Source organism: Macrobrachium nipponense, chromosome 3 (genome assembly GCF_015104395.2).
Source record: "Macrobrachium nipponense isolate FS-2020 chromosome 3, ASM1510439v2, whole genome shotgun sequence".
Classification (NCBI taxonomy): Eukaryota; Metazoa; Arthropoda; class Malacostraca; order Decapoda; family Palaemonidae; genus Macrobrachium; species Macrobrachium nipponense.
Genome location: NC_087202.1, coordinates 100,569,514 through 100,581,711, shown reverse-complemented (window position 1 = coordinate 100,581,711; position 12,198 = coordinate 100,569,514). Strand labels below are relative to the sequence as shown.

The following is a 12,198-nucleotide window of genomic DNA, read 5'->3' as shown; positions in this document are numbered from 1 at the left end:
TAGAAGACCAGCGGCTGTCACACGTATACAAACAACTACAGTGGCTGTAACAATTCCCGCCGCAGACGATCAACCAGAAACGACGCTAGATCTGGCGAGAGAAGTCCTCCTGACGAAGTTGCCTCACCAAACAGTCGCCACAATACCCAACACAACCACAATGCCCCCTCAACGAATTTCTGAGAACAGTTGATGTAGTGCATCTGGCCGAGACAGCATTGGAACCCTCTCAGCCACCTGTAGCAGCAGCCACCCCTCAAACCACGGCATCAAAGCAGGACAGACAAACACAGCAACCCAGAGGACCTCGCCGCTCCCATACACCGCTACTGAGACTACAGGAGGGAGAACATAGACATAAAATAAAAAAAGAAGAGCATCCAAAGCGCCTATGTTTCTTTCTACTTGAGATTTGGGAGCGAGGCCCGAAAATGGGAGAACAGCTGCCTGCTATTGGAAAACTTGCAAGAGGGTCGCAGCAACAGCACAAATGATTAACTGTCAGTGACAGCAGACTGGTTGCCTCGTAAGGGGAAACGAGTCTGCCTCTCCCTGTCTTTCTTCCAGGTACAGACAGAAATGCTCAACGTGTTTTCACATCACTGATGAGACATCAAACACACAATTCCTTATCAACATGGGTGCGTGCAAGGCGTTCGTGCCAGCCAGGAGCGACTTTCCACCAACTCATGGACAAAATCCTCAGAGAATTACCGTGTTTTGTCGTCTACGTTGATGACATTCTAAACTTCAATCCCAACTACAAACAACACATCAAGGCCATAAGGCAAGTCCTACAGAAAGTAAGAGAAAATGGATAAGTTGTCCAACAAGATAAATGCAAATGGGCCCATAACACAATAGAATTTCTCGGCCATCAAATAAACTCCAAAGGAATAAAACCACTGCCGACAAAGAATCAAGAGGTTACCAACTTCCCAAGGCCCAAAGAACATAAAATCACTTCAAGAATTTGCCAGAACGACAAACTACTACCTTTGTTTTATACCCAACCTTGCCGAAATATTGTCACCTTTATAAACTAATGCTTAAAAGTAAAACCATAATCATAGACTTGGTCTGACAAACAAGAAAAAGCTTTTCAATTAGCCAAAAAAGCACTCATTTCTGATGTAATCTTCATTTTCCCTCTCCCATAGCTTCCTAACCCTGACAACTGATACCGCTAGCACAGCGATGGGTACAGTACTTGGGCAGAACGCAGGGAAAAGTCGTTGCCCGTTGGGATCCTTCGGCAAAAAGCTATTGCCAGTGGAACAAAGATACTCCACGTTCAACAGAGACTTACTAGCAGCCCACTGGGCCATCCGACATTATCGGAACAAGCTTGAAGGACGGCAGTTCGCAGTGCATATGGACCATCAGCCCTTGGTCCACGCTTTCACAAAAAAGGCAGACTGTTGGTTGGCATGTCAGCAGTGCAAACTGTCTGCACTATCAGAATTCTCCTGCACAGTCAGATACCTGAAGTGGTCCTTCAACAACATCGCAGACTCCTCTTACAGAAACACTATCAACACCGCCCACGCAGACCTTTAGTGACTCCAGTGGGAATATCCTACCCTCAGCAACAGGGTGATTGCTAACTTCACATCCTCCTTTTGGAACTCTCTTACCACCAGTCTGGGAACAAAAGTAAATCACTTGACAGCCTACAACCCAGAAGCAAATGGCACGGACAAGCGTCCCACCACACCCTAAAAGCAGCGCCCACTGCCAAGTGTCTAGACGGAAGATGGAGAAAAGTTCCAGTGGATTTTACTGGGATTAATAACTTTCCCCCCACTCAGCATTCAACACATCACCAGTGAGAGCACTCAACAGACAGTTGTTAACAATTCCAGCAAACGTCTTTCAAGATCCAACACAACCAGTGACCAACGCCCCCCTCCCCACTCCTCCCAATGTCCGTATAGCAGGCGTGGGCAAACTACGCCTCGCCAAAGGAATTTATGCAGCCCACCAAATGTTAGTAATTGTAAAAGTGAAAGCTTATTTTGTCTTCCAAATATGTTTTATGTGGTGCAGTTACTACTTTAAAATACAAATTAATAAAAGCAGTTTTCCAGTTTCAAATAAATGCCTTTCATACTATGAATTGTGAATTTTTGATGTGGCCCCTGCACTGAAAAGTTTGCCCACCCCTGCAGTAGAGTATTAGAACACATCATGCCAGCAAAAATAACATAGGAACCAGCCAGAAAGCATACGCCCCGGAAGGATAGGGCCAGACAAATTTTGCATTCAATAGAATAGATGCATGGCAGTCCTCTCTTTCTTTTTCCTACTCTAGCACCACATCCAACAACATAGAGACAAGTACTACCGGATATCATTAATAGGAAAAATGATCTGGGTCACGATTGTCAGAATAAAGCCAGCATACATTCCAGACAACGATTCATCTCCATAAGTTGTGGGTAGGGGAGGGGGTACTTTGAGGCCCTGATTGGGCCCTCCAATCATCCTTTGCCACAACAAGATCACCAACTTTCACCAGAAAACACAAGGCCGAGACGATCGGCTGAAGCTGTCTTTTCCAAGTATTTTCAGAAGTTATTGTAAATGTACAACTCTTCAAGCTATCGAACAGTATGTAATGGAGAACTTATCTTATTTTGTGCAAAGAATTATTAACTGTTTTCCAGGTGTGAGAAAACACACCTGACTGTAAAATTATGTCTTTCTCGCTCTGATGTTAGATACTACTTTTCCGTTCGCGGAAGTTTATGTCCTGTCAGAAGTTTGCAGTAATAAATGAGTAAGTACACAGACACTGCCTCTCACTCGCCTCATCTCTTAAACAACACTTTTTGAATATCCAGAATAAAGAAAGTTCGTTACGTTGTAAAAAGAATTTTAATGAAGTTCACACATTATAATACTGGTAGCAATTTAAATTTTACTGAAATAGTTCTATTTATTTTCGAAACCAAAATAAAGGAACTTCAGTAAGAATATTTTCACGAACATAATTTTTTCCCCTGGACCTTAACTAAAGCAGAGAAGTGTTTCACATATATGATAAATGCATAATCTAATGCTGCCACTTGATGACTAGTCATTTTTTAAATGTCAGTATTTTGTCATCCGCTTATAGATACAAATTGTGCTTTCAATGTTGATGGTGTGTAAATTACAACTTTAAAAGACATTTTGTTCAACTCACCCACTGGCCCATTTTCCCGTACTTCTCCAAACATCGTCACGTTGGGGAAAATAGGCGCGTTGTCATTAATATCCTTTACAACGATTGTCACAAGGATCTCCACCTCATGTACCGGATTGTCCTTCTGATTCCCTGCCTCATCAGTCACCCGTCCACTGACCTGGGAAGCTTGGTAGCATTCTTCCTCATCTAAGTCAACATATTGAAAGAAGACTCCATTAAGATGTCTCTGGCTCCTCTCGAGAGCCAGCCTTTGCCTCTTGGTTTCTTCAAAACCCAATTGCTCTTTTGCTTTCTGACACCTGACTTGTAACTTTGAGTGCTTGATCTGATCTGTCGATTTCTAGCGACAAAAGCAGGGAGGCGGCTTTTAGTCATGGATAAGGAAACATTTCTCACTTCACTTGATGTTAACAAATGGTTAGTGTTTGGGGTCTGACCTATAGAACTCGAGTATTCATTGTTTGGGTATTTACTCGTTTTCTTTGATAATACATCGCTAGAATCTCTGAGAGTAAAACCGTCCATTTGCGGTTCAAGTAGCTTTAGTGATGCTGTGGTTTTTGAGAAGTTTGACTTAAGATTATGAGAGAATTTATCTAATTTAGACGAATTTGCACTGACATATGCTGAATCCAGGCTATTGTTAGCAATGACTCCTTTTCTTGCAGATTCAATTTTACTCTGAAGGAATAGAGATGCAGAGGGTTTTTTGGTGACATTACTTAACGAGACTAACATCGAAGAGCTGGCTTCTATAGATTTTCCAGAGTAGCCGGGGAGGCTTTCAGTTTTCTTTTCCTTAATGTCATTCAAATTATCAGATCTAAATTGGTCCTCGGATTCTTGTATACTTTCCAAATTATGCACTGTACTTTTAGTTTCTATGGACTCTTGAATGACGGAGGGGCTTTCATATAAAATGTTACTGCCTTTGCGTTTTGTTTCCAATACCCCATCAGGAGACCTCTTTGCCTTTTTGACAAAATGGGGTTCTTGTCTCAACTGTCCTTCAGCAGAACCTTCGATGTCTTCCCAATCAGAGGTCGAAGTATGTGGATTCTTGAATTTGTCAAGAGAAATAAGGTAGCCAGGTGGATCATCGGTATTGCTCTCAATTTTATGAAGTTTTGCTTCATTTCTGAATTTAATTCTTGCCTTAAGACTGTTACGCCATGAGGACTGGCTGTTCTTTCTGATTTGTTTCACACCATTCGCTTCAGGAATCAAGCCACACGTGGAAATCTGACTTTTGCAGATACTGTCACCTTTTTGGAAAACCTTGTCAGATTTAAAATTTGGATGCTGACCTATGCTATCACTTACCCTAAACTTTTTCACATTTCCTTTAATATTGGTCTCTGTGTTCTGGTTTTTGACAGCTGCAAAAGTTATTAATCTAGAATTCGAGGATTCACTGTTCTGTTCAAGAATGTGTCCTTTTACACTTGAAGTGTCAGGATATAAGACTAAAAACTCTCCAGACCTTGATTTCCTGAGTGAAATTCTGTCCTTCATTCGTTGTTCTTTTTCTAAACCTCTTCCTCGTTTTGTATTTTCAACTACTGCTCTATGCCCATCTTGTGTTCTTCTGTTAGTTGACTCACTAAGGCTTTCTCTTAGCCGATTAACATGCCAAGTATGATCATCAGCATTGGATCTCCTGCTACTGAAAGTCGATTCTGTTACTTTATCCAGTTCTTCACTCTCTTTTACTTTGGGTTCAGATCTACTGACCCAGTTATCTATATTTTTTTCGTTTTTTATTCTCTTAGAGAGTTCCCCGCTTTTTTTATGTGAGTGTTCCTCATTCTTGTAATTGTATACAGACTTGGGAATACCAAACCTAGCTTGGTCATTCCAGGATAGCTGTTTGGTCTCTTTATAACTGATGTCTTTTAATTTCCAAGAATGCTGTGTGTACAAGTTTTGCCGGTCATTCGACTGTGTCCAAAAGAATGGCCTTGCTTTATATTTACGGTTTCTTTCTCGCGCCCACGCGTGTTTTCTTGCACTTGATACAAGCCGATCATACCCATTACCTTTTGCCTCCCACAGTCTGTTCCTGACTTCATCTTCTCGAACTTTGGAACTTTCCAATTTAAAACCACTGTTTCTGTTATGTTTAGTTACTTCATCGCCTCTTCCAAGAGTATTTTCAATCGGCTGGTCATTTTGAAACCCATTTTCATAGTCCCACGATGGCAAGCGATCGCTCTTGTTCACTGAAGTGTTTTTCGTTCCTTTGATTCGATTTCCAGCTTTCCATGGTTCCTGACCATCCTGGACTTTGACTCTCAGTTTCCATATTCTTTTCCCATTTGGTGGATCACGGTCGAGGGCCTATTAAACAAGAGTAATATTTTATAAAAAATAAAATATTCAAACGATTTTCATAAAAAATAAGCATTTTACATGGTATGGTCTTGTCAAGACAAATACAACATATTATAAAACAAGTCATTCATATTACTTATTAATATATGAACACCTTAATCTTCATATGAATCTATTAGAGAAACAGGCGAAAATTGTAGATAAAGGGTAATAAGTTAAAGGGATAGGAATGCTTAATTCTTGATTCCACCCACCCTCAACTGCATAAGGTCTCCCGTACGAGGATTTATCTTGAAGAAGGCGTCTTCTGGTGAATAACCATCAACCCCATCTCCTCGTAAGGTGTATAAAAGGCCAGATTCGTCCGACAGGTCTGGGTCACTGGCCTCAACCTGAAATGAAACGGAAATCGAATACAGACCCCAGTGACTGAGGGCTTCATAGAAATAAAGAAAATATACTCAAGAAGACAAAAATAAATCACAGAACACTTATTTTTCCACATCAGTTATCAGTCACTCTACTCAAGATATCACTGGATATTACTGGAATGTTAGTCCTTCTCCCTCTTAATAAAATGCTTCCTCTCGTGCTTGTCATAAGGATCAATTTCCCATTTTAACTCTCCGAACTCCTAAAAACTTCTCATTAACGTGATGAGCAATCGAAGACCATCCAATTATTTAATGTAGAAATAACTAAGCCATCTATTCGAGATATGTTCGCAAGACTAAAACTTCCTCGTGTTGCTGTAAACACATTCGGGTCTTACAAAGGTTCAGGTACACTTTATTCATTAAGGAGGGAAGACCCACTGAAAGTTTAAAAAAAAAAAAAAAAAAAAAAAAAAAAAAAAAATATATATATAAATATATATATATATATATATATATATATATATATATATAATATATATATATATATATGTATATATATATATATATTTATTTATATATACGTGTATATTAATATATATATATATATATATATATATATATATAATATATGTATACGTATATATATATATATATATACGCCTGTAGATTTGGTCACATAATCTAAGCTTGGAAAGTATAGCATTAATATTATCAATCCTACCATAATAACTACAAATTTGGTGTTTCAGGTTATAAGCCTAAAAAAAAAAATTTATTTCAAATCAAGTTTACAAAAAGGCGGGTGAAATATAAAAAAGAATAACGATTTTCTACAAATCCATCAAATCTGCAAAAAATGGAATTTGCAGGAAAAAAGGGAAGTATCAAAGGATTCATTATAAAATTATAAATAGAAAAATGCACAATATAGATGAAAAATGACCTTGATAAGGGTAGTTGGGAGGTGCCTGTCGTCCTCCTCGATGATGGTGACGTAGGGATCGGGATCAGCGAAGACGGGCGGATTGTCATTCACGTCCGCCACAGCCACCTGGACGATCGTGTGGACCACCTGGCCTCCCCCCTCGCCAGATACTACCAGTTCGTGCTGGAATGGAGTTTCAAAGAAGTATAAGAAGTAGGGGACCTTTCTCCTTCCTTTCTCTTCCCCTCTCCTCTCTATCTCTATGTATATATAATATATATATATTATATATATATATATCATATATATATTATTGCGTGTGTGCGTGCGTGTGTGAGTGTAATTGTAAGAGCCACAATCCCCTTTTAACTTCTCAAATTCTTTGCTCTTTTTTGGATATGCTTGTCACTACAAAGCCTTGAGATCCAACTTTCAAAGAAATATGAAGAAATCATGATGTCCGGTAGCGGGAAACGATCCCACGATACCATAATCACGCCGAGGTGACCTGAAACCTTTCTAGTACCTCCTTTCGAGTCATTTTCAGCAGAGTTCCAGTTTTCGGCGAGGTGACCTCGTCGTGATTATGGTATCGCGGGTTCGTTTCCCGCTCCCGGTCATCATGATGTCTTCATATTTCTTTAAAAGCTGGATCTCAAGGCTTTGTAGTGACAAGCGTATCCAAAAAAAGAGCAAAGTATTTGAGAAGTTAAGAAGGCATTGTGGCTATTACAATTACATATGTATCTGGTAAAAATGACCAGTAGACTTATATTTAGGTTGTGTAATATTTAATAATATATATATTATTATAATATATATTATAAAATATTATAATATATATATGTGTGTGTATATATATATATATATTATATATATATATATATATATATATATATATATATATGTGTGTGTGTGTGTGTGTGTGTGTGTGCGTGCGGGCGCGCACGAGTGTACTCCCATGTGTTTTTGTTTCCCAGATGCTCCTCTGATAAGAACAGAGGCTATTTTAGATTGGAATAATTGAAAGATGAGCATGAAAAGCTTTTCTTAATCAGTTCATTAACCACTGAATGAAAAACTAATTATTTTCTGACCTATTCCCCCTTCCATTCAATATCTCGGGAAAAAATATAGAGAATTGGAGTGAAAGAAAGCAGTAATATATGACTGAAGTGAGATTCTTTATTCCATTTAAAATGTGATCTGCGCGCCCTGTATGTCAGTTTGATTTTCTTATCAATCATTATATAGTTTCTAAAATATTTTTATATTTGAAGGAAAATATATAAGAAGTGGAAAAAAATCAAGCAAAATGCACAGTGTTAACATCAATATGTGCCAAAAGAATAACTAAAGGATATACACTTTCAAAGCTTTCTTTACGAAGGATCAGAGTAATTTATTTCTCGATATTTTCTCTCATAATTCCACAGTTTTGTGACATTTTGTATGCTGTCTGTGAAGATGCAGGACTTCCCACTGTAACTACAATTGCAATCTACACAAAAAGTGCTGTAGCTCTGTTTGTGAAAAATTGGAAATAATCAGAATGACTTCTATTGACAAATACGTTACATAACAACTTCAGAAAAGTTCTTCTCTAGAAGCAATCTTCGATATTTAGTATATCACCAGTTATTACTTATGATGAAATGCAATATCTTAAGGGCAGCGGACACATAATGACCAAAAAATTCTATTAAAGAAATATTACAGAATGTGACAAAATACAACATGAAATAATTGTTCAGTATAATTTATCTTCTATCATGACCTCGGTCATGTCTACTGAGAAAACTCATTTTCCCAAAGGGAAAGAAATCATTTTGAATCTGAATATTCCTAGAATAGTGTACATAGCACAAACATGCAACTGCCACTAACACACAAGCGCAAACTCTGTACTTTCAAAGGGAAGACAGGTTTATGATAGAAAAAGCATTGATTAAATCTTTAGGTTGATGGTAGATTTTTATTCTACTATCTTGCTCATATTTTCGTACTTGTTAAGCTTTATGGAATTCTTTCTTGGCTCAAATGATAATACAATTAAATGATCCATTTCAGGAATTTCTTAAAGCCTGATTAATATATATATATATATATATATATATATATATATATATATATATATATATATATATATATATATATATATATATATATATTAATCAGAGAGAGAGAGAGAGAGAGAGAGAGAGAGAGAGAGAGAGAGAGAGAGAGAGAGAGAGAGAGAGAGATAAATAAGTAACTAGATAGAAATGTTTGGCATAAAGATGTGGCCCCAATCCCTTTCAAAATCAAGTCGGGCTAAGTTGCAAGCCATAGATGATCCATGCCATAAAAGAATCTTTATAAAAGAAATGTTTTACGTCTTACTGCGCAAAGTCACTTTCCTTTGCTTCATTGGGAAATCATATAAATTTGGTTTCCAAAGTTCTGAAGAATCTGCAATACCACGAAGAGAAATAAACGCTGAGGAAATTCATGAAATTAAAGTATACACTGGTGAAGTTTTGCCTGCCAACTTTTGCAGTTCGTGCGAGAATTCTTCGAGAATAATGATTCGACGTTTAATGTGGCGCGATTCTGACCGTATGTCAATTTCGTCCCGTCTTTTTCGAACGCCGAAAACGAACAGAATTATCTTTCGTATTATTCTTTGGCGACGGCGTCTCTTGAAAGGGAAAGGGACCACCATGACAGAATTGAGTCAATGCAGGAATCAGCCTTAATGTAAAAAAATTCGTCCGATAAATGCTACTATACATCAATAAATAACATTTTCCTATATATATATATATATATAATATATATATATATATAATATATTATATATATATATATATATATATATATATATATACACAGGTAATCTCTGGGTGATCTGGAGTACGGAAGAAGTCCAGATAAGAGCAAGTAAAAATCTAGGGGTGCTCCTTGTCAACTCCATACCCTTCCTTACTAATGGCGAGTTTTTTCCTGACAGCCACGTACATCTCTATTTTTATATAATGTTAATTTTACATTCCATGAACATGGTTGATGCTGATAATACTCAATCAAACAATGGATCTCTTCTCACTTCCATTCCATGGCAATTACAGTATAATTAGAACTGGCTGACAGTCGTCGGTGGATTGTCTAGGTCAGGCTTCAGCCATCAAGCTTGCCTTGATGAGTTAGTGGTGCGGCGTGACTCTTGATGAGCAGTCCAGTAAGCGAGGCTAACAAGAATTCAGGAGGCGTTGGTGATGAGTCTTATGCATGTAGCATGCTGTGAAGCCTAGTGTAAGCTTACCTTTACTTAACTTTGTCAATACCGCAAACCTGTAAACTCTCAGTATGCTAATAAACAGAAACTATCACACTGTGAACTACAAATTTATGCTAGAGGAATAATATAGTGCATAAATACACTGAGAAAATACAATCCCTTCTCTCTCTCTCTCTCTCTCTCTCTCTCTCTCTCTCTCTCTCTCTCTCTCTAGTTATTGACACCCATTTCGGTAGGCAGGTATTCTATTTTTGTCTACCAAAGCCAACCATGGTTTTATCTCAATTTATGTATTTCCATAAAGAAGTTTCTTATCTGTTATTGCTATATTGTATTACTATACACAAGTTACAATATGTGTGTGAACCATTGGCCAAGCCTGGGTGTTACACTCAAAGTATCCATTTGCTATTACAGCTATATTTAAAGGAACTGATATATTACTTACTAATTTCATTTATGCTGTATTATTAACGCACTTTATCATCATCATAATATTTACACAGGCTAGGCTAATGTTTACCTTCTCAGATTCCCCCATTTGTAGCAATCTCACTTTACTTTCTGATACAAATCCTATTTAAGGCATAAGAGAGCCTCTGAAATTTGTACCAGCTCTGAACCAGCCGACGATGGTAATGAAGATCTAGAGTCATCTCACTAGCGTGTACTGGCAGGCTCTCAGTGGGAGGATTCAATTGCTCCTACAACCAGTCTTACTCCTCCATGATGAACTGATCTTGATAACCAGGTATTTGTAGTTTTGGAGACTACATCAAACCCACCTTGTCCTCGGTAGCGTTGTAGTGCTTTTGCCCGCACGTAGCCATTCTATTATCATCTAGAAAATTCCCCTTTGGTTAAACATATATGAAAATATATTAATTCCGAGGTAAAGCAAATTAGATATTAAAGGACATTTGTAGCTCGATATATATATACGAATCACGGTAATGTGATATGACTTATATAAAGGCTACGTGCGGGCAAAAGCACTACAACGCTGCTGAGGACGAGGTGGGTATGATGCAGTCTCCAAAACTACAAATACCTGAAGTGCGACAGGTATTTGAGATGGGAGGCAGCATAAACTTATATCCTCTTGCAGTGGCGGGGTGGGCTAATGGCTTCACTGCCAGTCCTGGAATTGAAGATGTCGATGGTTCGTGCCCGTCAGCCGGCAATTCTATTATCGTCTAGAAAATTCCCCTTTGGTTAAACATATATGAAAATATATTAATTCCGAGGTAGAGCGAATTAGATATTAAAGGACATTTGTAGATCGATATATGTATATGAATCACGGTAATGTGATATGACTTATATAATGGCTACGTGCGGACAAAAGCACTACAACGCTACCGAGGACGAGGTGGTTTGATGCAGTCTCCAAAACTACAAATACCTGAAGTGCGACAGGTATTTGAGATGGGAGGCGGCATAAACTTATATCCTCTTGCAGTGGCGGGGTGGGCTAAGGCTTCACTGCCAGTCCTGGAATTGAAGATGTCGAAGGTTCGTGCCCGTCGGCCGGCCAATTCTATTGTCTAGAAAATTCCCATTCCCCTTCGGTTAAACATATATGAAATATATTATTCCGAGGTAGAGTGAATTAGATATTAAAGGACATTTGTAGCTCGATATATGTATATGAATCACGGTATGTCATATGACTTATATAATGGCTACGTGCGGTCAAAAACCCTACAACGCTACCGAGGATGAGGTGGGTTTGATGCAGTCTCCAAAACTACAAATACCTGAAGTGCGACAGGTATTTGAGATGGGAGGCGGCATAAACTTATATCCTCTTGCGGTGGCAGGGTGGGCTAAGGCTTCACTGCCAGTCTTGGAATTGAAGATGTCGATGGTTCGTGCCCGTCGGCCGACAGTTCTATTATCATCTAGAAAATTCCCCTTCGGTTAAACATATATGAAAATATATTAATACCGAGGTAGAGCAAATTAGATATTAAAGGACATTTATAGCTCGATATATGTATATGAATCACGGTAATGTAATATGACTTATATAGATATATATATATATATATTATATATATATATATATATATATATATATAGATGA

General features: G+C 38.1%; 1 protein-coding gene across 1 annotated transcript in view; it reads right to left on the bottom strand.

Annotated features, from left to right (window-relative positions):
• LOC135221917 (putative neural-cadherin 2) overlaps window positions 1-12,198 on the bottom strand; it is a 267,766-nt gene that overhangs the window by 69,366 nt on the left and 186,202 nt on the right. Inside the window, 4 exon segments of the mRNA XM_064259941.1 lie at window positions 3,191-3,497; window positions 3,500-5,533; window positions 5,782-5,919; window positions 6,848-7,012. Coding sequence (XP_064116011.1) covers window positions 3,191-3,497; window positions 3,500-5,533; window positions 5,782-5,919; window positions 6,848-7,012 — 2,644 coding nt within the window.